The sequence below is a fragment of the Chiloscyllium plagiosum genome, chromosome 34, assembly GCF_004010195.1.
Source record: "Chiloscyllium plagiosum isolate BGI_BamShark_2017 chromosome 34, ASM401019v2, whole genome shotgun sequence".
NCBI lineage: Eukaryota > Metazoa > Chordata > Chondrichthyes > Orectolobiformes > Hemiscylliidae > Chiloscyllium > Chiloscyllium plagiosum.
Window position 1 is genome coordinate 8841605 of NC_057743.1, and position 25090 is coordinate 8866694.

The window sequence follows — 25090 nt, forward strand, 5'->3', positions numbered from 1 at the left end:
TCGTAATCCAGCTTCCCTGGAAACAATAGTCTTCCTCAAGCTCTACTCAGGATAGCTTAAACCGTAACACATAGGAATGTAGGCCATTCAGCCCACTGGGTCTGCTGCACCATTCAATGGGATCATGGTTAATCTGTTAATCCTCAACTCCACTTTCCCACCTTTTCCCTGTCATCCAAAGCAATTCCTTTACATTGTTAAACAATATCTACAGTTTTTTATAAGAGAAGGCTGTGCAGAAGAGTGAGGCAGTTTACCAGCTGCCCCCAGTAGACCTGAAGACTGCTGCCACCTGGCACCTCCTCACTTGCTCCTGATAGTCCCAATGCCCTGCTCTTCCCTCCCATCTGCCCCCTATTATACGGCATACCCTGCTTCACCTTGTGAACCAGTAACCTGTCTTTGCACACCGGAGTTATTGACTTCAGCTCGATCTGCCAACGGTGCATTTGTGGGTGGCCCTCAAGTTTCAGACATCTTGGTATCTCTCCACGGGCATTTATTTCACTCTATCAGAAACGGGAACATCTATCATGTTAAACAACACTTCCTCCATTGCTCGCACCTCAAATCAAGCTCCTTTTACTCAATAATGCAACCAAACCCAGGAATCATCCGGATTCCTCTGCCCGTTATCCTGAACAATGACCAAAATCTGGCTCTTGTTTTACATATGGTTGAATTTAAATCAAAGAATCGCATTTGTTTTCTTTACCTCACAGCCTGACCTTCCTGATCCTAACCCAGAATTGATGCACTATCCGGCAATGAGGTTTCCACATTCAGTCGGTGATCATTGCCAAATGACTTTGAATTCGTTTGCCAGATGTCATTTTGTCCTATTGCTGGAAGACTCTGCGGATCGAGGATTGATTGGGAAACACGGGAAGGCACCAGTCCCTCGTGGCAAACCACATCCGCTTTGAACTCCCAGAGTGAGAACTGTTGTTGCTAACTACGTTCAGGCCAAGTCAGGGGTCCCGTGTTGTCAACCTCCAGCATTGGGGCCTCAGGAAAAACTCCTTACGAATTTGTAGAGACACACACACATACAAACAGGGCCACGCACTACTGAGGAGCATCTACTCTACAGACCAAACCTTTAACTCAGCAAGTCTGGTGACTTTCATTGGTGACCGAAATTTCTCTCAGTAAATAGTGGTGTGACGCTTATGTTGCTGCAGTGCTAATCCAGAGAGTTGGATGAATAATCCAGAGAATAAAAACTTGATTTTTTTTTTTAAAAAGTCCTGTAATTTTGAAAGGTGGCAAGCAAATAATTACAGAGCTGTTGATTGTCACCTGCCTGGTCCTCGAACACTCTTTGGGTGAAAGGTATCTGCAGTCCTCACCTGGCCCGATCTAGCCCCGTACAACTAGAGTCCCTACAGTGTGGAAACAGGCCCTTTGGCCCAACAAGTCCACACCAACCCTCCAAAGAGTATCCCACCCAGACCCAATCCCCTACCTTGTTACTTGACATTTACCCCTGACTAATGCATCTGGCGTACACATCTTGGATTGTGAGAGGAAACCGGAGCACTCGGAGGAAACCCACGCAGACATGGGACGAACGTACAAACTCCACACAGACAGTCGCCCGAGGCTGGAAGCAAACCCTACCGCTGTGAGGCAGCAGTGCTAACCACTGAGACACCGTGCCACCCTCAACTGGAAGGATCTCTAAGCTCACTTAACCAAACTGGGATTGCAGCCATTCAAACACTAGCTTCCTGAAGGAGGTGCTGGAGTGGGGATGCTGGTGGACAGTGGCGAGGGGACGGCTGGCAGAGGGATGAGCACAGGACTCGGCATTGGCTGCTACGCTGATGAGGCAAAATCGGTGAGGTAGGCCCAGCGGTGTAAGATACGCCAGGGGATCACTGACTCCAACGTTGGTTGGGTCTGGCACTGGCAGTAGCGAAGGGTTTTGGACTCTCTTTAAGATGTCTCATTTTTCTCATCATTCACAAACTATTCAAAATGGTGCCATGGCGACAGTGGAAGCTTTCCACGATATTTTACTGTATTTTTACTGCAAAATACACGCGACAACAAAAATCATTCAATCATTCCCTATCACAAGGCACACAATCTCACCAGCAGAAACTTTGTAGCATTTCCTAAACTGCAGCTTACTTTGTAGAAATTCAGACACAGAGAACCAATCTGTGCCAACTCTAGGATTTTACTGCAGACCGAGAGGATGCTTTTCAACCAGTTGCTAGCCAAGGACTAATTCTGCCATTGAGTGCTTCCTGTGTCACAACTAAGGCTACCATCAGCTGATTACACCTGGGCTCACTGCTCATAAAGGTCTCCATTGAAAGCTCACACCTGGTGGTCAGGTCCTCCCGTAGTCACTCTCAGACAGCCCCTTCCGAGACCCCTGCATTCCTCCAACTCTTGTCAAACTTGGATGGGCATCACATCATCACTGCCAGCCGTGATTTTAAACTCATTGACACACATCTGAAATAGAACATCTGCAGGCTATTCGGGCCCTCCAGCCTGTTCTGCTACTCAGTAAGATCATGGCAGATTTGGACGGCGTCAACTCCATTTTCCTGCTGTCCTCAATTCCCATTAGTCAAAAATCTATTAGCTCGGTCCTAAAAATATTCAATGAGCCTACCTCCATTGCTCTTTGGGGAAGGGAGCATCACTGGTACCACCATCCTCTGAAAGAAAAGAATTCTCACCTCCATCTTCAAAGGCAGACCCTCTGTGTTTAAGCTGTGACCCCTATGCCCCCTGTGACTCTCCTATAAGGGGAAATGTTTTTCAGCAGGCAGCTTGTCAAGTCCTGTCAAGATCTTATGTTCCAATCAGATCACCCCTCCCAATTCTTCTAGACTCTCAGTGGGTGGCACAGTGGTTAGCACTGCTGCCTCACAGTGCCAGGGACCCAGCAACTGTCTGTGTGGGGTTTGCACATTGTCCCTGTGTCTGCGTGAATTTGCTCCAGTTTCCTCCCACAATCCAAAGATGTGCAGGGCAGGTGAATTGCCTGTGCTAAATTGTCCAGAGATTTCAGGGTAAATGTAGGGGAGTGGGTCTGGGCGGGTTACTCTTCGGAGGGTCGGTATGGACTTGTAGGGCCGAAGGGCCTATTTTCAAACTGTCGGGAATCTAATCTAAAGCATACAGTTGTGGGGCGTGTCGTTGGCTGGTCAGTATTTATTGTCCCTGAGAAGGTGATGCTGAGCTGCTGGAGTTTACCTGCTGTGGGTTGATTCACAATGCCATTAGGGAGGGAATTCCAGGATTTTGACCCAGTGACAGTGAAGGAACAGGGATCTATCTGCAAGTCAGGATGGTGAGTGTAACTTGAAAGTGGTGTTCCCATGTATCTGCTGCTCCTTGTCCTTTTACACGGAAGTGGCCGTGGGTTTGGAATGTACTGTCTCAGGAGAACTGGTGAATTTCTGCAGTGCTTCTTGGGTAGATAGTACACACTGCTGCTACTGAGTACTGGTGGTGGAGGGAGTGGATATTTGTGGATGTGGATGAGAGCAGTCCCAACAACACTCAAGATGTTTGACACCATCCAGGACAAGTGGGGAGTATTCCATCATACTCCTAATTTGTACCTTGTTGTTAGTGGACAAGCTTAGGGGAGTCAGGAGGTGAATTAATCGCCACAGTATTCCGAGCCTCTGACTCTGCTCCTGTAGCCACTGTGTTTATGTGGCGAGTCCAGTTGAGTCAATGCCAACCCCCAGAATGTTGATAGTCGGGGATTCAGGGATGGTAACCCCACTGAACGTTAACAGGTCCTCGTTAGTTAGGCTCTTATTGGTGATGGTCATAGTCTGGCTGTCATTAATAAGAAACAGTTTAACCACAGCCCCTGGACATTTCTTCATAAGATAACCCTCCCCCATCACTCCAGGCATCAGTAGAGTGAACCTTCTTGGAATAGCTTCTCAAATAACTATGCTTTTCTTAAATAAGGAGACCAAAACAGCACACCGTCCTGCCTTTGTCCTTATCTCCCCCTTTGAGCCAGTTCCTAAAATCTTCCTCTTGGCTGATCAATCCCAATACTAATTTTTGATTTGATGTCGATTTCTCTCACACTCAGCTCCTGCGAAGCATTACAGGATGTTTCAGTATACATATAAAAGGTTAAAAAGTTAAAGTACATAAAGTTAAAGACCTTCAGACAATTGCCGAGAATATAAAGACCAGCCCATATCAAGGTTCTTGTAACAGAAACCTCCAGGGAAAAGCTTTAAGTTCTGAAAGAATCCCAGAGTTCGCTCCAGAGAATGGCTCACTTGGAAGAGGTCCAGCAGCTAGTGTGCCGTGTTACAGATCAGCTCCTCGCTTTCTGTTTGAACTGGACGATGAGAGTGTTGGCCATGGACAGGGGGATTATGTGCCAGGTAAATCTGTCAGCTTTAAGGCTCTTGGCACTCAGTGCTTTGTGAGCTCAGTCCAATCACCCACATTCCAAGCCTCCACATTCCCTCCAATACCACCACCCCCCTCCCGCCCGCCCAACCCAACCACCACAAAACATGTCATTCCAATAACCCAGACAGAAAGCCTACCTCCCTTGATCTACACCACCACTCTACCTCACACACAAAGGCTTTGTCTGTACTGAGCCAGGGATCCCTTAGGGTACGGTACTGACTTCAGCAGGTCAACAGTCCTAAAAAGACTTTTTAAATTGAAAAGGAAGACACAATTCATTTGGCAGCAACTGTTTTCTGATTAGCCTGCTCCTCACGGACACCATTCCTCCGGCTGTTGGGCAATTGTGCAACTCCAGATGTGTCCGCACATTTCTGATTCTGTGTAACTGCCAGTTTAGCAAGGCTTATCACATTAAATAAAAGGCTTGTATGAACAGCTGTGAATTGTGACTCCAAGCATTAAAATTCAGCGTCATAGCATGAGCCTTAGAGATGAAGACTGTTAGAAAGGCCTCTCTCGCATATACACCTCAACAACAGCAACCAAGACTAGCACTGGTGTGGGTCAACCAGCATGTGCAGTGTACACGCACACTGTCAGTAATAACCCCCCTACCCCGGGGCTCACTCTTGCCTCCATGTTGTAAGGCCATAGATTCAAGTCTCACTCCTCAGACAAGCACCGAATCAAGCCTGACAACCACCGCGCAGTGTTGAGGGAGTGCTACGCTGTCAGAGAGAGGCACCATCTCTCAAATCACGGAATCCTTTCAGTGCGGAAAGAGGCTGTTTGGCACATTGAGTCGACACTTAACCTCCGAATAACATGCCAGCCAGACCCAAACCCCAACCCGTATCCTTGTAACCGCATTTACCATGGCCAATCCAGCGAAAGGTGCACATCTTTGGACTGAAGCAGGGAGAACTCAAGAATTCCTTATCCCTAAGTCCTTAAAGAATCTAGAATCATAGAATCCCTACGGTGTGGAAGTAGGCCATTCAGTCCATCGCCTCCGAAGAGCGTCCCACCCAGACCCACCCTTACCCTTTCTCTGTAACCCTATATTTCCCATGGCCAATCTAACTAACCTGCAGATCTTTGGACTGTGGGCGGAAACCAGAGCACCCAGTGGAAACCCACACAGACACAGAGAAAACATTAAAATCTACACACTGTCATCCGAGGCTGGAATCAAACCCATGGCCCTGGCACTGTGAGGCAACAGTACTGACCACTGAGCCACCACACCACTCAAGGTAGCATTTCAATCAGCACACTCAACACATTGTACATCCAATGTCGTTCACAGCGCACTCTACCTAGTATCCTGTCAATATTCCCCTCCACCTACATCATCCTGAAGAGGAATAATCTGCTCCGTGTTGCTCAGTTGCTCGTGGGGCCTTACTGTTCACAAATTGGTTAGCCTGGTCTCCTACATTGCAACAGTGAATAGGCTTCAGAACCATTTCACCAGTGTGAGGTACTTTGGAATGGTCCAAGGTAATGAAAGGCACTATGTAAATGCAAGTACTTTCTCATCAGCCTAGGACCTGGGAGGAAATAGTAAAACCCTAATGAGCTATTGATTACACTCCCTGTGAAACAGTCCTTTTACACACACACACTTCACCCATATGGGCTACACTCCAGCAAGCTGTTAAATGACATCTGTATAACTTGCTGGAGCTGTCTGTAAGCGAGTTTGAGAAGATTTCTGGAAACCTCACATTAAAACATCATCATGATTTTTACCTTGGTTCGACAAAACAAGGTCACGACCATAGCACTGACCTCCAGCTCAACATCAAACAGATGGTTCAGACCATTCAACAGGAAATAATAAATGTGATCGAGACAATTTTTGTTTCTTTTCATTCCTTTAAATTTACTCAGTAAGAAACACAAAAGATAACACAACAGGAGGCCTTTTCAGCCCATCATTCTACATTTGAACAAACTAAAACTAACCTCCCACCAGAAGGGGAAGCCAGTCATACTCAGGAATGAATAAACTGAAGCTCTGTTTTGAGTTATACAAGATGAACTGGATCAGTCATGTGCCAGTTTAGCAGTTTCTTTTCTTTTTGAGTATAAATTGACGCTCAGCTGGAGGCCAGACTGTAGGCTTGTGAGAAAGTACCTGCATTTATATAGTGCCTTTCAGGGTCCAGTGTTCCTGAGGCAAACACTTACCAAGGAGATGCTTCATGATGGCCTGGTTGTGGTCCCACAGGTTGTTGAAGGTTCCCCACCGGGACTTCCCATCAGGCAATGGGTTGGCCTTAATCCAGCCGCCACAGGCATAATTGTAGAAGTTCTGGCAGGGGTCTGCAGATCGATCCAAGGATTTGAGGACGTTGCTGGCGACGATGACACAGGACTCGGTCAGACAAACCTTTGGGGTATCTGAAAGGGAAGCCAAAGAAATCCGGTGGGTTCGAAATGTTCCACCCAGATCCCTGAGCACTATAGAGGCACCCGCATCGAATTATCAGTGAACTGAGACTAGTTTGACACTCTTATTGGGGCCCAGTTAAAAGGAGGGCATTGTCTGTGAATCATGGAATCAGAATCATAAAACCCTACAGTGAGCAAGCAGGCCATTTGGCCCATTGAGCCCGCACTGACCCTCTGAACAGCGTTCCGCCAGGACCCAGCCCCCAACCTATCTTTCCCATGGCTACTCCACCTAGCCTACACCTCCCTGGACACTATGAAAAATCCACTTAGCCTGCACATCTTTGGACTGCTGGAGGAAACTGGAGCACCCAGCGGAAACCCACACAGACACAGGGAGAACAGTGTGGTGGCTCAGTGGTTAGCACTGCTGCCTCACAGTACCAGGGACCTGGGTTCGATTCCAGCCTCAGGTGAATGCCTGTGTGGAGTTTGCACATTTTCCTATTGTCTGCGTGGGTTTCCTCCCACAGTCCAAAAATGTGCAGGTTAGGTGAATTGGCCATGCTAAATTGCCCATAGTGTCCAGGGATGTATAGGTTAGGTGCATTAGTCAGGGGTAAATGTAGAGTAATGGGGAATGGGTCTGGGTAGGTTAGTCTTCGGAGAGTCGGTATGGGCTTGTTGGGCCAAATGGCCTGTTTCCATACTGTAGGGATTCTATGAATGTGCAAACTCTAACACAGACAGTCACGCCAGGGTGGAATTGAACCCAGGTTCCTGATACAGTGACGCAGTAGTGCTAACCACTGAGCCACCATGCTGCCACACTGTGCAAGACATTCACAATAAGAATTTACCCCAACCTGCTGAGATTGAAAGGAAACGTGAAAATGAAAGCATCAAGTCAGCGGACCATGGTGTGCTATGCTCACTCAGCCCATACCAGGAACAAACCCCTTCCAATTCAGGAAGGAGGTCACCTTGCATTGAAGGTGGTGAGGGAGATGGGCATGTAAGGCAGTGAAAACACCGACACCCTGCCGTGCCCCACCCTGCCAAGCTGGATCACAAATCTGTCAGCGGCAAACACTAAACTACATTTGCATAGCAACTTCCATGTGCCACGGTGCTTCCCCATGATGATCACAGTTATATTTCAATGAGTCAATCACATCACTCTCAAAAAAGCTCATTCGTTCCACAGGAAAATAATCCAAATTTAACCCTTTCAGTCACAGGCTGCAGCTTCCAATTCTACTGCGTCAGTCAAAGGGAACTGGCTTGTTGTGGTCTACATTATCCCCTCTCTTCAGGATTCACCACTCAGCCATCATTTCTCAAAACTGAGAACAAACAGTCATCCTCCATTCACCATCAAAATCCCCCGGCAATTATTACAATGCAACAGGAGGCCATTCAGCCCATCATAGAGTCAGACAGCACGGAAACAATACCATCAGTCCAACCAGTCCATGGCGATCACAATCCCAACCTAAACTTGACCCACCGGCCTGCGCTTGGCCCATTTCCCTCTTATTCATGTACTTATCCGAATGCCTTTCAAACCTTGTTAACTGTACTTCCTCTGGCAGTTCATTCCACATACTAACCACTCCCTGTGTTAAAAAAAATTGTCACTCATGTCTTTTTAAAATTTTTCTCCTCTCACCTTAAAAATATGCTCCCAGACTTGAAATCCCCTACCCTAGGGAAAAGACACTTTGTCATTTACCTTATATATGCACCTTATGATTTTATAAACCTCTATAAGACCACCTCTCAACTTCCTACACTCCAGTGAAAAAATTCCCAGTCTATCCAGCCTCTCCTTATAACTCAAAGGCTCCCTTCTCAGCAACATCTTGGTAAATCTTTTCTGAATCCTCTCCATATTAATAATATCCTTCCTACAACATGGCAACCAGAAGTGGAAACAGTTGTCCAGAAAAGGTCTCATGAACCTCATCATGTCTACACCATCTCTTCAAATAAGCATCATGATTTGGTGCCATTCTCTGTCGAGTTCTCCATATCCCCGCACATCATTACTGTTTAAATAATCATCAATGGCTTCTTGAATAACCCAATTAAATTGGTTTCCATCACATCTGTAGGCAATGTGTTTCTGACCCAAACCACTCACTGTGCATAAAGGCCTTTTCTCACATCACATTTAATTCTTTTTATAAATCAGTTTAAATCCTTCCCCTTATGTTCTGTTTATGAGTGAGAATAATTCCTTCCTGACACATCAAATGTTAGTCAAATCTCCTTTTAGATTAGATTAGATTAGATTAGATTAGATTAGATTACAGTGTGGAAACAGGCCCTTCGGCCCAACAAGTCCACACCGACCCGCCGAAGTGAAACCCACCCATACCACTACATTTACCCCTTACCTAGCACTACGGGCAATTTAGTATGGCCAACTCACCTGACCCTGCACATCTTTTGGATGGTGGGAGGAAACCGGAGCACCCGGAGGAAACCCACGCAGACACGGGGAGAACGTGCAAACTCCACACAGTCAGTCGCCTGAGGCGGGAATTGAACCCGGGTCTCTGGCGCTGTGAGGCAGCAGTGCTAACCACTGTGCCACTGTGCCACCGTGCCTTCTCTTCTCCTTGGAAAACAGCCTCAATACTGAAGTTTGTTATTCTCTTACTCCTCTCCTGCATTCTCTCCAATGCTTTGTTATCATTGTTAAACTGTGGTGCTTGGAAATGTAGAGGTCTAACTAGTCTCGTGTACAAGGTCAGCATAACCTGTTTGCTCTTGAGATCACTATTAACAAAGACGAGAATGCTGTTTGCTTTATGAACTGCACTTGGTGCCTGTCTTACAACCTTTCATGATTTGTACACATATATGCCCAGCCCTCTCTGCTCCTGAATGCCCATTAGAGTTGCACTTTAACTTTATACTATCTCTCCCTGTGGGTGTGTCATCAGTGATGTTCCACAGGGATCGGTTCTGGGTGCTCTCTTGTTTGTCATTTATACAAACAATTTGGATGAGTATATAGAAGGCACGGTTAGTAAGTTTGCAGACGGCACCAAAATTGAGTAGCGTTAGACACAGTGAAGCAGGTTTTCTAAGATTACATAGGGATCTTGATCTTCTATGTTTCTATAGTTGGATGATCAGCCATGACAGACTCGAAGGTTGAATGGTCCTTTCCTGCTCCTACCTTCTATGATTAAATGGGTCAATGGGCTGAAAGATGGCAGAGAGAGTTCAATCTGGATAAATGTGAGGTATTGCACTTTGGTACAACAAGCAAGGGTAGGGCTTATACAATTAATGGTTGGGCCGTTGGGTCATGTTGTAGAACAGAGGGACCGAGGGGTGCAGGTATATAATGCTTTGAAGTTGGCATCACATGTAGATAGGATGGTTAAAAAGACCTTTGGCATGCTTGCCTTCACTGTTCAGTCCTTTGAGTATGGGAGTTGGGAAGTCATGTTGTCGAGTCATTGAGATGTACAGCATGGAAACAGACCCTTTAGTCCAACACGTTCATGCCAACTAGATATCGTAAATGAATCTAGGCCTATTTGCCAGCACTTGGCCCATATCCCTCAAAGCCCATCCTATTCATATAGCCAGCCACATGCCTCTTAAATGTTGTAATTGTACCAGCCTCTACCACATCCTCTGACAGTTTTTTCTACACACGCATCATCCTCTGCTTGAAAAAGTTACCCCTTAGGTCTCTTTTGTATCTTTCCCTTCTCACCTTATTCCTATGCCCTCTAGTTCTGGACTCCCTCCAATCCACCTTGTTTGTTATTTATATGTCTATTTACTCTATCCATGCCTCTCATGATTTTATAAACCTCTAAAAGGTCACCCCTCCGCTTCCAACGTTCCAGGAAAAATCGCTCCACCCTATTTAGCCTCACCCTGTAGCTCAGATCCTCCAATCCTGGCAACATCCTTGTAAAAATTTTCTGAACCCTTTCAAGGTTCAAAACATCCTTCCTATAGAAGGGAGACCAGAATTGCGAACAGCATTCCAAAAGTGCCCTAACCAATGCCCTCTGCAGCTGCAACAAGACCACCTACCTCCTGTACTCAATGCACTGACTAATAAAGGCAAGCATACCAATACCTTCTTCACTGTTGAGGCTGTACAGGACATTGGTGAGACCTCTTCTGGAGTACTGTGTCCAATTCTGGTCATCCAGTTATAAGGCTAGGTGAAAGTGAGGACTGTAGATGCTGGAGATCAGAGCTGAAAGATGTGTTATAAGGTGGCTAGAATTAAGCTGGAGAGGATTCAGCAGAGATTTACCAGATGTTGCCAGGAAAGGAGGGTTGAGTTATAAGGAGGGGCTGGATAGGCGGAAACATTTTTCACTGCAGCATAGGAGGTTGATAGAAATTTATGACATATCGAGAGGTATAGATAGTGTTAATAGTACTCGTCTTTTCCCTAAGATGTGGGATTTCAAGACTAGGTTGCACATTTTTAAGGTGAGAGGGGAGAGATTTAAACAAGACATGAGGGCACCTTTTTACACAGAGGGTGGCTCGCATGTACAATGAACTTCCTGGGGAGGTGATGGGTGCAGGTACAATTACAATGTTTTAAAGACATTTGGATAAGTACATGAGTCGGAAAGTTTGGAGGGATATGGGCCAGGAGCAGGCAAGGTGGGAGTAGTTTAGTTTGGGACTGGTTGGACCAAACGGTCTCTGAAGTTCTATACTGTGCTAACAGCTTACAATCTTCCTAGTTTTGTATCATTTGCAAACTTTGAATGTACCCCCCTGCACTGCAAGTTCTAGATCATTAACCTATATCAGGAAAAGCAAGGGTCCCATTACTGAGGCCTGGGGAACTCCAGTACACACCTTCCCACAGCCAAAAACAAATCCATGATCCATTGATCTGTTTCCTACCCCTCAGTCAATTCTGTATTCACATTGCTACTGTCCCTTTTAGTCCATGAGTTCTAACTCTTCGCACAGGTCTGCGGCACTATAGTACTCACCTTCTGGATGTCCATGTACACCACATCAACTTCGGCACCCTCATCAACTCTCTCTCTCTCAATTACTCAAAGAATTGCAGCAGGTTAGCTAAACATGATTAGGCAAATAGGCCTAATCCATCCTCTATCCCAGTAAATATCCTTTTAGCTGATCTTTGTTCTGCACACGATGATCTGAATGCAAATACATTGGTTTCAGCTTCTAGATGTCATTGTCATATATGGACCTCAGAAATCCAGACTACATTGTCATTGGGAGTGGTGGTTTACAGCATCAAACAGTTCCAATGTCACACAGGGGGCGCGTTGTTGTTGTTACACATGCCGATGATGAGGTCTCTTCTGGGCTATTTTGTGCAGTTCTGGTTGCCCTGTTATAGGAAGGATATCATTAACCTGGAGAGGGTTCAGAAAAGATCTAACAGGATGTTGCCAGTATGGAGAGTTTGAAGTATAAAGATTGACTGGAAATTCTGGGACTTTCTTCACTGGAGCATAGGAGGTTGAGGGATGACCTTATAGAGATTTATAAAATCATGAAAGGTATAGATGAGGTGAATGACAAGGGTCTTTTCCCTGGGATGGGGGATTTCAAAACCGGGGGGCATATTTTTAAAGTGAGAAATAAAAAATTTAAAAAGGACATGAGGGGCAACTTTTTTTACACAGAGTGGTTTGTTTATGGAGTAGTGGTGCCCCCTCCTCTTGAAATCCCACATCCTAGAGAAAAGACAACTACCATTGACACTATCTATACCTCTCATTATTTCAGAAACTTCATAAACCTCTCAACCTCCTATGCTCCAGTGAAAACAGTTCCAGCCTCTCCAGCCTCTCCTTATAACTCACAACATTTAAAAGATATTTGTAAAAGTTCACAAACAGGAGATAGTTGGAGGGATATGGGCCAAGCACAGGCAGGTGGGATGAGTTTAGTTTGGGAACATGGTCAGTGTGGACTGGTTGGATGAAAGGGTTTATTTCCATGCTGTATGATTCTATGACTATCATAGAGGTAATTACAATGTCCCATTTTTCTGATCATTGAGTGAATCTTTCGTGTACACAAAGCTGTCGAGTATCTGCTTTGGCAGCTGCAATTGGCAAATTGGTTGCAACCTGAATTGCTTTTCCAAAATGATCACAAATATTATCATCCATGAACCATTACATTAAAAAAAAAATCCTGATGTCTTTGCCTGATGCCAACCTCACACAGTTTCACTAATAAAATTGGATTTATTCCAAGTTAGTGCAAATCAAGTCTCACACCTGAACAATCAGATGTTAAACATTTGTACAGTCACTTCAGAAAAAAAAACTTCATGCTTTGGTTCTTGGGTGTACACAAAGCAACTTTTTCTCCAAGGTAACTTTGCGATTTAAAAAGATGGCTTAATTTCCAGGGCATCCTCAGAGAGTTGCAAATGGATATGATTAGCAGAAACCCTGGTGATTTATACAGTGTGGGGAGTGGTCAGTTTTAGCGATGGAAATGGTTTCCAGAGAATTTTTTTTTAAGAACTAATGTTTAAGATTATGAATATTTACCTTTGGTGCAAATTGATTGTTTATAATTCCTCATTTGTTTTCACGGTTTAAGCCTGTGTTAGAAAAACCAGTAGAAACTTGCAGAAATTGCATCCCAAGATATTAATGCTTTTTGTTCAAAGGGCGACTCCAAACTAGACACAATATCATAATTAACGTCTAACCAATGTCCTGTACAAATTCATTATAACCTCTTTGACCTTGGACTGTGTACCACTTTTCTGCTGGTAGTTTCTATTGCTTTATCTGATATTTGTTACTTCAAAGTTTCAAGGGACTGGGTTTCACTGTTTTTCTACTTTCCAGTACTGTACAATGCATGTCAACCTGAAAAAAGAGTCCAAAAGACAGTGCCCTTGGTTTGAAAGTTGCTTCAATCAAACTGCACTTAGTATTTTCTAGGGACAGCATGTTTACATTGACTGCAGGCACAGGGTGCATGAAGTGACACTGACAACTGATTTAGATTGTCAGTTCAGCTCACTGAGTTGTGCACTTGTCAGAACTGGAAGTTTCATATATCTTAGTACACTGTGCCCTGCAGAGAAAACATGCACTACAACATGTACCTCTTCCAATCCAATGTATTAACTGACTGGCTCATTTCTCAGGGAGAAATGCCTTGATCAATTCGAGTAAAAGTGCCAGGTTTAAAAAACAAGGAAACCTTGACAGTTCATTGTCAATCATCACCTAACTGGTGCATTCTTTATGGCAATGCCTTGACTAATACGCTGCCAACCATCTCAGCACTCTCCTCTGATACCGTATAAACGTCATTTTCTTTTGCATTGGTATTCTTGGGAATTGTCTTGATGAGTGTAAGATGGAAAGCTTTGACAAAATGTGTTAAACGCAAGTGATATGTTAGCTCTCAGACCAAGAGGATTCAAGTACAGCAGGAGGGATGTCTTGCTGCAACTGTACAGGGCATTGGTGAGACCACCCTTGAGGCATTGTGCACAGTTTTGGTCTCCTTACCTGAGAAAGGATATCCTGGCTATAGAAGACGTGCATTGAAGGTTTACCCAACAGATTCCTGGGTATAGCAGGATTAATGGACGAGGAGAGACTGGATTGGTTAGGATTATGTTCACTGGAATTTAGAAGAATAAGAAGGGCTCTCATAGAAACCTATATAATTCTAAGAGGACTACAAGGGTAAATGCAGGATGTTCCCAATGAGTGTGGAGTCCAGAACCAGGGATCACAGTCTAAGGATATAAGGATAGACCGGTTAGGACTGAGATGAGGTGAAATGTCTTCATCCAGAGAGTGGGGAGCCTGTGGGATTTTCTACCATATAAAGTGGTTGAGGCCAAAACACTGAATGTTTTGAAGAAACAGCTAGATATGGGGGAGAAAGCAGGAAAGGGGGACTGAGTTGGATGTTCAGCCACCATCATATTGGATGGCAGAGCAAGTTCAAAGGGCTGAATGACATACTCCTGCCTGTATTTTCCTTGTTGCTGTGTGACCTTTCTCAGCAACACTGAAGCACATGATCTTCCGTGTCCCTGTAGCAAATGGCTAAGGTCAGGACTGGGGTTACAGGGGATGAGGGTGGTTTGTAAATTAGACACAGTCCACAACCTGGTTGCCATCCAATGTTTCTTCCTATAGTTACATTGGGCAGGGGACAGAATTATGGCTCGCTCGTGACCTTCCTATAACCAAACACAGCTCCAGAACTTATACAAGGTTCCTGCTCCGGGCCTACCGCAGCTAGGATTCCCCAATCTGCCATCGCTGCTACCGACACCTCATGGCCAAATCCAGGAGTCCACCCATCGGGCCAGGGGTCCCTGCTCCGGTCACTGCCGACACTGCTCAGGCCTACCCGTGACATCAGCAAGGTGAAGAAAAAGAAAAAAAGATGAAAGGGAGAGAGAGGAAAAAGAAAGGAATGGAGGCCTACCACGATGGTGCCATCATATAATTGTACCCCACAGGAGGAGAGAAGAGATATGCATGACCAATGGAAGTCAGACATCTATCGTCAACAGATGCATGACTTTGGTTCATGGATGCATTATTTTATAAAGTTATTCTTTCATGGATGAGAGCTTTGCTACCAAGACCAGGATTTGTTGCCCATGTCTAATCGCTCTTTAATGGAGTGGCTTTTTGGATCATTTCAGAGGGTTCCAGACCCACAGCAGTGTGATTGACTCTTAAACTGTCCTCTAGGCAATAAACGCTGGCCTAGCCAGTGATGCCCACACCCAATGAATTTAACAAACAAAATAAAAGAATTTCCCATTCATTGTCTCAATGTTGGCTTATTAGCCCCTCCTCCAGGGGACTGCTCTTTATTTGCACCAACAGTCGGTTTTCAGCTTTTGAAGTGGATGGAGGCTTAACTTGGTGCAAATGAAACAAAGGGCAAGAAAGTCTGATGCCCTTTGCTCCCTGACATCACATAGCTCATATCCAGCAGGATTGTTCTGGCCAGGCACTCGGTTCAACTGGATGTCCCATCTCCTATGTCATGGAATCATATGAATCCCTACAGGGCAGGGAGATGCCATTCAGTCCATACCGACTCTCCAAACAGCATTCCGCCCGGATCTACCTCACCACCCTATCCCATAACCTCATATTTAGCATGGCCAATCCACCTAACCTGCACATCTTTGTGACTGTGGGAGGAAACCCACACAGTCACAGGGAGAATGTGCAAACTCCACACAGTCACCCGAGGCCGAAATTGAACCCGGGTCCCTGGTGCTGTGAGGCTGCAGTGCTAACCACTGAGTTACTGCGCCAGCCCTATTTCTGTCAAAAGCTCTAATTATCTGTTCATCCCCTTTTATTAAACTCTGCAGCACTCAACAAATAACTTTGGCTTCCTCGATTGCTTAGGCCTGACCCTCCTCAAGAATCAAAAATGAACTACATTTATAATACACCTTTCATGAAATCCAAATATCTAAAAGAAAGATATTTTATAGCCAATTTTTGAAGCACAATTGCTCGATAGGTGAAAGAAACTTAGCAAGGATCCCACCTATACAGATAATTGATCAGATAATCTGATACGGCAATGGCCAATGAGAAACACTGTGTGACTTCTCCTTCCAATGGGATCTTTCACACCCCTCTGCAGAAGCAGTCGGTCCTTCAGGTTTATCTTAGGCTCTCGTCCATCTCTCAACAGGGCAGCACTCACCCTGTATTCAGATGTTGCCAGCTTGGAATACATGCTCAAATTGGGCAGTGTCACGATGCCACTGGGCACCATCCGCCATGGATAGGCACCAGTACACTTCCCGTTGAACAGCATAATCACAAAGGACATGGGGTTAAATATGGTATTTGACATTTTTGTGGTGAGTTGAATGTGCTGTTATATTTGGAACATAGTGACTAATTCACTGGAAGTCTCTTTGTTCTGCATCAATACTCCAGGGCTCCCTTTGTGGGATGGAAAGGATTAAACATTGGTGCAAGTCTGACTTCATCCACCAACACTCTGGAGCTCTTATCACTTCAGTCACAAAGCAGGAGTCATAAGGTGTCTTTCATCATGGGCTTGGTCAAACTGAAGTGCTCCATTAGATTGCAATCTTTCAGAATCTAATGACCTTCAGATTGAGGCAATTTGTACCAGACCTAGAAACGGGATTGGAAGTTGCTATCTTTTTGAACTCCTACGTTGGATAGAACACACTCTACGATAAACTATCCAGTCATTCCCAATGGGCCATTCTTCCCCCACCTACAAACTGCACCTGTTTAAGAATATTTCCAAGTCCCTTCTGAATCTTCAGACAATGCATTCCTGATCATCAGCTCAAAGAGAAGTTGCTGGAAAAGCTCAGCAGGTCTGGTCACATTTGTGAAGAGAAATCAGAGTCAATGTTTCAGGTCTGGTGACCCTTCCTCAGAACCGACGGGAACTCAGAAAATGTTGGTTTATCTGCAGAAGATACAGTGGGGGAAGGGGTAAGGAGTAAACAATTGGTCAAGATAGAGTTCAAAGAAAGAGAAGAACAGTCAGACAGACAAAGGACTAGATAATGATCTGGCTTGGAGGGTGAATAACAGAGACTGTTAGTGGCTAACAGTAGGTAGTGTGTCATGGCAGACTTTGTGATAACAAGGCCTGGTGTGCACGGTAAGGCGCTATGATGTGGGAGAGCTCAGGCCATAAAATTATTGAACTGGATATTGAGTCTGGAGAGCTGCAGAGTTCCCAAGAGGAAAGTGAGGTGTTGTTCTTCCAGCTTGCACTGAGTTTCGTTGGATCACTGCAACAAGCCTGAGACAGAAATGTTGGCCAGGAAACAGGGTGGTGTGTTAAAGTGGCCAGCAACAAGAAGCTCAGGGTCTTTTTGTAGGTGGTCACCTAGTCTATGCTTCTTTTCCCCAGTGTAGAAGAGACCACATTGTGAGCAGCGAATGCAGTAGACTAGATTGTGGGAAGTGCAGGTAAAGTGCTGCTTCACTGAGCGGTTATGTTGGGGCCCTTGTATACTGAGGAATGAGCAAGTAAATGGACAGGTGTTACACCTTCGGCGGTTGCAGGGGAAGGTGCCATGGTGCTGGAGGAGTGTGTTGGGAGTGAAGGAAGAGTGGACTAGGGTGTCCTGGAGGGAACAGTGTCTGTGGAAAGTGGACAGGGGAGGGGAGAGGAATGTGTGTGGTGGTGGAAATGGCAGCTGATGATCTTCAGGATGTGGAAGCTGGTGGGATGGTAGGTAAGGACAAGGGAACCCTATTGCTGTTGTGGGAGGGAAGAGAGAGGGTGAGGACAGAAGTGCGGGAGATGGGTCAGACCTGGCTGAGGCACCTGTTGACAACAGTGGTGGGGAATCCTTGGTTGAAGAAGAAGGGGAACATTCCAGAGGCGGCCTTGTCAAAGTTGACCCCATCAGCGCAGATGCGTCGGAGATGGTGGAACTGGGAGAATGGAATGGAATCCTTACAGGAAGCAGCATGGTGGCTCAGTGGTTAGCACTGCTACCTCACAGCGCCAGGGACCCAGGTTCAATTCCAGCCTTGGGCGACGTCTGTGTGGAGTTTGCACTTTTTCCTGTATCTGTGTGGGTTTCCTCTGGGTGTTCAGGTTTCCTCCCACAGTTTAAAGATGTGCAGGTCAGGTGAATTGGCTGTAGTGTTCAGGGTTGCGTAAGTTAGGTACATTAGTCAGGAGAAATGTAGAGTAATAGGGTGGGGGAATGGGTCTGGATTGGATACTCTTCAGAGGGTTGGTGTGGACTTGTTAGGCTGAATAGCCTGTTTCCACACTGTAGGGATTCTATGATTCTAAGCAGGGTGTGAGGATGTATAGTCCAGGTAGCTGTGGGAGTCAGTGGATGTTAGTGGCCAGTCTATCCACAGAAATGGAAATACAGATGTTGAGGAAGGAAAGGGAGGAGTCAGAGATAGACCAGGTGAAAGTGAGGGCGGAGTGGAAATTAGAAGCAAAATCGATGAACTTTTCCAATTCCAGATGAGAGCGGGATATCATTGATATATCGGGGAAAGAGTTTTGAGTGGGGAACAGGACTGAAACAAGGAGTGTTACACGTACCCCACGAAGAAACAGGCAATAACTGGGGCCCATGCGAGAACCCACAGCCACCCCTTGACCTGAACAAAATGAGAGGAGTTAAAAGAGAAGTTATTGAGGGTGAGTTGTACCCGGCCAAGCAGAGGAGGGCGGTGGTGGGTGGGGACGGTTCAAGCCTTTGTTCCAGGGAAAAGCGGAGAGTCCTGAGACCATCCTGGTGGCAGATAGATGTCCATGGTAAGGAGGTGGTGGCTGGATCTCAAAGACAATTCTCTTGATGTCAATTTTCTTAAATGAGTATCTTCCAGTTGCTGACCCTTCTGTAAATGGGATCCATTCCACCACCTTCTTTTTGTGTCTAGATGGGATCTGAGCATTGATGGCTGAGCTAGCACACGTTGTTCATCTCAAGCTGGTTTGAGGTGGTGGTGAGCTGTCTTTTTTAACTGCTGCAGTCCCAGATTATTAAGGTGAAAGAGTTCCAGGATTTTGACTCAGTGAACGAGCAGTGACATAGTTCCATATAGGCAAACAAAACTCAGGATTTCGAACACTTCTATCAGACCTTCCGCACTGCGTTTGCTCTAAAGACAATAGGCCCATTTTACTTAATCCCTGCACATTCCTTTCATGACAGTTACACCCACACACATCTCCCACATCAGCAGCTAGGACGGCCCAGCCTTGTGAAAGGTGAGAGCTGATACACTCGCTGTCCCTGCGCCCCAGGCTATGTTCCAGGAAGTGACACGTAGTTGTAGAGTTGTTTGGTTACTTAGTGAGGATTCATACATTCCTCCCTCAGAAACATTCACAAGGCATCAACCCTGAACAAAAAAAACCTATGAAGAAATCATCATAGTTAATATGCACCTTTAGAAAGGAAGAGACCGCTGGATGTTCGAAAGCGAATGAAGTACCTTGGAGGTCCCATCACAATGCACAGCAGGATCCCACGTTCAGCACTATGATACTGACTTAATAATCTGTTTTGTTTTCTGGGGTTGTTGGGAGTCTGGGTCAGGTACCTTCTTCAAAATAACAGCACAGTCTGTTTGAAGTCCACCCGAGAGATCAGATGGTGCCTCAGCTTAACGTCCCATCTGAAAGAAAGCACCGGGACAGATGCAGTGCTGCACTGGAAAGCCAGCATTGGTTTTTGGTGTTCAATCCTGGAGTGGGACTCAAACACATGAGTTTCTAACTCAAAGGCCAGAGACTGCCACCCACTGAGCTGTGGCTGACATGGCATGTATGCAAGGTGCTACATAAATGCAAGCCTTTCCTTAAAAAGGCATGTTCCGCGATCGTTTTTCTTATTACTTTACAAAGACTCAAGTCACTTCCAGGGATACAGCTTTGTCAACATCTGAGATAGGATGAGGATAGGTAGATGAAGGGAGAGAGATTGAAAGGGATTTGGGGACAGTAACTCCGCACTGTACAGCTAGAGTCAACTCGCCAACCAATCAGCACCTGGTTCTCAGGCATAAATTGCTGTTCCCTTTGAAATGTGAATTCTTGAGATGTATCCTGAAAATCTTCAACATGACGAGCCTGTTTTCAGTAACGTTTCCGAGTGACTCTGTGTATCTGAGATGTTGTTCCTCTGCTCCCTCACTGAGCCCTGTGATGGGAATGGGGAAGCAGCCCTTTGCTTGCCTCCTGAGTAATCCCTCTCAGAGTGAACCACAACAGACTGCTGCACAGTTTTATTCTGCTGTCATGAACAATGTATCACCAAGTATTGCCAGTAGCTCCATAGTGAGACCCAAAAGTTTCAGTCTTTTTAATTGCCTTATCAGTCGCTGAAAGTAATAATCACTGAATTTATACGTTTGAGTTTGATAATTTGCTCACACTGCTCATCATCATGGAATCCCGACTGTTTGGAAGCAGGCCATTCAGCCCATCAAGTCCACACTGACCCTCTGAGCAGCATCCCAACCAGACGTACTCCCTATCCCTGTATTCCCGTGGCTGATCCACCTAACCTACATATACCTGAACACCACGGGCAATTTAGCATGGGCAATTCATCTAACCTGCATATCTTTTAGATTGTGGGAGGAAACTGGAGCACCCGGAGGAAATCCACGCAGACACAGGGAAAATGTGCAAACTCCACACAGGCAGTCACCTGAGGCTGGAATTGAACCCGGGTCCCTGGTGCTGTGCTAACCACTGAGCCACTGTATTGCTCCACTCAATGCGAGTGAGAGTTCATTCAATCCATTAGGTACATATTTTCTATTCAACTTGTTCAGTGATATAGTGACACACCATCTGGGATTGAACTCAGTTCTCCTGGCTCAGCGATTGGGACACAACCACTGCAGCACAAGAGCCCAGACACCATGAGGTAATGTACACTGTAGAACATGATCCTGTTTCACCAGTAGCAGGTTCAATACTGACTCATTACCACAATGGACTGATTAACCATTTTACACTAGTGGGAGATGAACTCAAATCCAGGAAGAAAATAGACTTCTCACTAAGCTTCCTGAACCAGCAACACCAGCAACTGATTGAAAATATCCCTACGAAAATTACCAGCACTTCTCCTTAACCATTTCTCACTTCCATTTGGCCAAGTTCCAGGACTCCAGGAGAAGCCAATCAGCAACACCATTATCCCCCAACACAGAGTCAGAACAGCAAGCAGGAGACCATTCAGCCCATCAAATCCAGGCTAGCCCCCTGGACAGCAATCCAACAAGGACCTTATCCCTGCTCTATCCCTGTACTTCAATTTCCTTCATGTGATTCTAACTTATGGTTGATCTATATTTTAAGTCCATTTAGCCCTTGGTTCTAGAACCCTTAACCATGGGTACTTAACTGAAATAAACTCCACCTCCAGTCTGAAATGCTCTGGTGGCCATTTTAGATTCCTGTCACACACAAGCTAATAAATGTATCAAGTGTTATCTATTGGGAAGGTGCACTTTTCATACAAATCTGAGGTTTGAGGTTGGATTTAATCTTCTCTCTTTATCCATTCAGCCTTGTAAAATGAAAGTTTATTGTTTGGGGAAAGGTTGTGTCTATGTTTTATTTGAAACCAGAGTTCAATATACACAGGTAAGAGGATAGTTCCGCAAGGAGCTGTCCTTCCAATTGGAAGAGCAGGCTCATGGAGAGCCTATCAGCAGCAAATGCAGGTGAGAACGAGGCTCTGATTGGAGGAGCAGGGGTGGCCCGAGGCCTGCAGAAGAGAACGGCCCAAGGCCTGAAGCCTGGGGAGCCCAGCGCAGTACGAGGCTTGGGACCTATCAATGAGGCCAGGCCTGAGAATAGGAGTGTCTCAGGGAGACTCTGGGGAAGAGTCGCTGGTTATGAGAGCCACAATACGGGGAGTAAACAGTGAGAATCAGGTGGAGAGAAAGGATCATAGATTCCCTACAGTGTGAAAACAGGCCCTTGGCCCAACAAGTCCACACAACCTTCCGAAGAGTAACCTACCCAGACTCATTCCCCTACCCTATTACCCTACATTTATCCCGACTAATGCACCTATCCTATGCATCCCTGAACACTAGGGCAATTTAACATGGCCAATCCCCTTAACCTTCACATGTTTGGACTGTGGGAGGAAACCGGAGCACCTGGAGGAAACCCACGCAGACACAGGGAGAATGTGCAAACTCCACACAGACAGTCACCTGAGGTGGGAATCGAACCAGAGTCCCTGGTGCTGTGAGGCAGCAGTGCTATTCACTGAGCCCCTGTGCCACCTGGTTGGGCTGTAACTGTGAGCGGGGATTGACAGTTAAGCCATCGGATCATTCCTGCTAATTTTTCTTTGATTTCACTTTTGAAAAAGAAATATAGAATATAGAATATTCCAGCACAATACAGGCCCTTTGACTCTCGATGTTGCATCGACCTGAGAAACCAATCTGAAGCCTATCTATCCTACACTATTTAATTTTCATCCATATTTTTATCCAAAGACCATTTAAATGCCCTTAAAGTTGGTGAGTCTACTACTGTTGCAAGCAGTGCACTCCATGCCCCTACTACTCTCTGAGTAAAGAAACTACCTCTGACATCTGCCCTCTATCTATCACCCTCAATTTAAAGTTATGTCCCCTCATGCTAGCCATCACCACCTGAGGAAAATGTCTCTTCAGAGCCCACCTTACCTAAGCCTCTGATTGTCTTTTATGTCTCAATTATGTCACTTCTCAATCTTCTTCTCTCGAACAAAAACAGCCTCAAATCCCTTAGCCTTTCCACATAAGACCTCCTCTCATAAGACGTTCCCTCCATACCATGCAACATCCTAGTAAATCTCCTCTGCACCGTTTCCAAAGCTTCAACATCCTTCCCGTAATGCAGTGACTAGAACTGTATGCAATACTCCAAGTGCAGCCGCACCAGAGTTTTGTACAGCTGCAGCATGACATTGTGCTCCAAAACTCAATCCCTCTGCTAATAGAAGCTAACACACTGTATGCCTTCTTAAGAACCCTATCGGCATGGGTGGCAACTTTCGGGGATCTATGTACATGGACAGAGATACCTCTCTGCACATCTACACTACCAAGAATCTTACCATTAACCCAGTACTCTGCATTCTTGTTACTCCTTCCAAAATGAATCACCTCACACTTTTCCACATTAAACTCCATTTGCCACCTCCGAGCCCAGGTCTGCAGCTTATCTATGTCCCTCTGTGACCTGTAACATCCTTCAGCACTATCCACAACTCTACCATCCTTAGTGTCACCCGCAAATTTACTAACCCATCCTTCCACTCTCTCATCTTGGTCATTTATAAAAATGACAAACAGCAGTGGCTCCAAAACAGATCCTTACAGTGCACCACTAGTAACTGAACTCGGGGATGAACATTTCCCATAAACCATCACCCTCTGAGTCCATTAAGCTAGCCAATTTCTGATCAAAACTGCAAAATCACCCTCAATCCCATGCCTCTGTATTTTGTCCAACAGTTTATCATGGGGCACCTTATCAAACGCCTTGCTGAAATCCATATACACCACATCAACCGCTTTACCCTCAATATCTTTCAGGGGGAGATGGGGGAGGGGGTGGCAGTGGTGGAGCTTGGCTGCTTTGCTTTCAACACAAAGCGTTCGCAGTGGGGGAGCTAGGTTAGGGTTAGAGGAGACTCTGGGACAGCAAAACCCCATAGAATACTTCCTTGAAGTTAAAGGTGGGGGCAGATTAAGAACGGAGAGGGGAAAGAGAGGGGTGTTAGGGCAGGGGAGAAAGAGAGAGACAAAGGAGTGTCAGAGAGAATGAGGGAAAGGGCTCAGAGTACAGGAGAGAGAAAGGGGTGAGGGAGAGAGAGAAAACGGGCTGATCTCACCTCTGACTCCCACTTTCATGTGAATTGGACTGAGGCCAGTTCAGAGTGTACCTCACCAGGAAGTATTAGTGTAACTGAACTACAGCCTTCTGATGTTACCACAGCCTTCTGATGTGATCATGGGGCTGATTCTCTCTCTGCCTTCTTTACCAAAGAGCAAGAACTGGCTTTGTTAAAAAAAAACGTTGCCGCTGAGCATGTTTCAATGGTCATTTCTATTATTTACTTGTGTAAAATGATCAATTTATTGCTTTTGAAATTCTTTTGAAGAAGTTCACGTTTATTGCTGTGGCAGCCATAGAGTCATACAGCACGCGAACAGACCCCGTCAGTTCAACCAATCCATGCCAAACATAATCCCAAATTAAACTAGTCCCACTTGTCTGCTCCATATCTCTCCAAACCTTTCCTACTCATGTGAATATTCAAATGACCTTAAACATTGTAATGGTAACCACATCCACCACTTCCTCAGGACATTCACGAGAACCACCCTCTGTGTGGCAAATTTGCACTTCATGTCTTTTTTAAATCTCACCTTCAAAATGTGCCTCCAGGTTTTGAAATTCCCCATCCTAGGGGAAAAAACCAACTACCATCAACTCTATTTATACCCCTCATTATTTTGTAAACTTCTATCAGGTCATCTCCCAGTGGAAAGAAATCCCAGCCTATCCAACCTTTCTTTATAATTCAAACTTTCCACACCTGGCAACATCCTGGCAAATTTCTTCTGAACCCTCTCCAGCTTAATAATATCCTTCATATAACCAGAACTGTACATAATTAGATTAGATTACATTACAGTGTGGAAACAGGCCCTTCGGCCCAACAAGTCCACACCGA

At 45.5% G+C, this 25090-nt stretch overlaps 1 protein-coding gene across 6 annotated transcripts in view; it reads right to left on the reverse strand.

Annotated features, from left to right (window-relative positions):
* LOC122540197 (endothelin-converting enzyme 1-like) overlaps window positions 1–25090 on the reverse strand; it is a 310307-nt gene that overhangs the window by 95912 nt on the left and 189305 nt on the right. For all 6 annotated transcript variants that reach the window (XM_043675566.1, XM_043675567.1, XM_043675569.1 and 3 more), the window contains one exon: window positions 6625–6837. In XM_043675566.1, the coding sequence (XP_043531501.1) occupies window positions 6625–6837 (213 nt within the window). The remainder of the gene's footprint in view (window positions 1–6624; window positions 6838–25090) is intronic.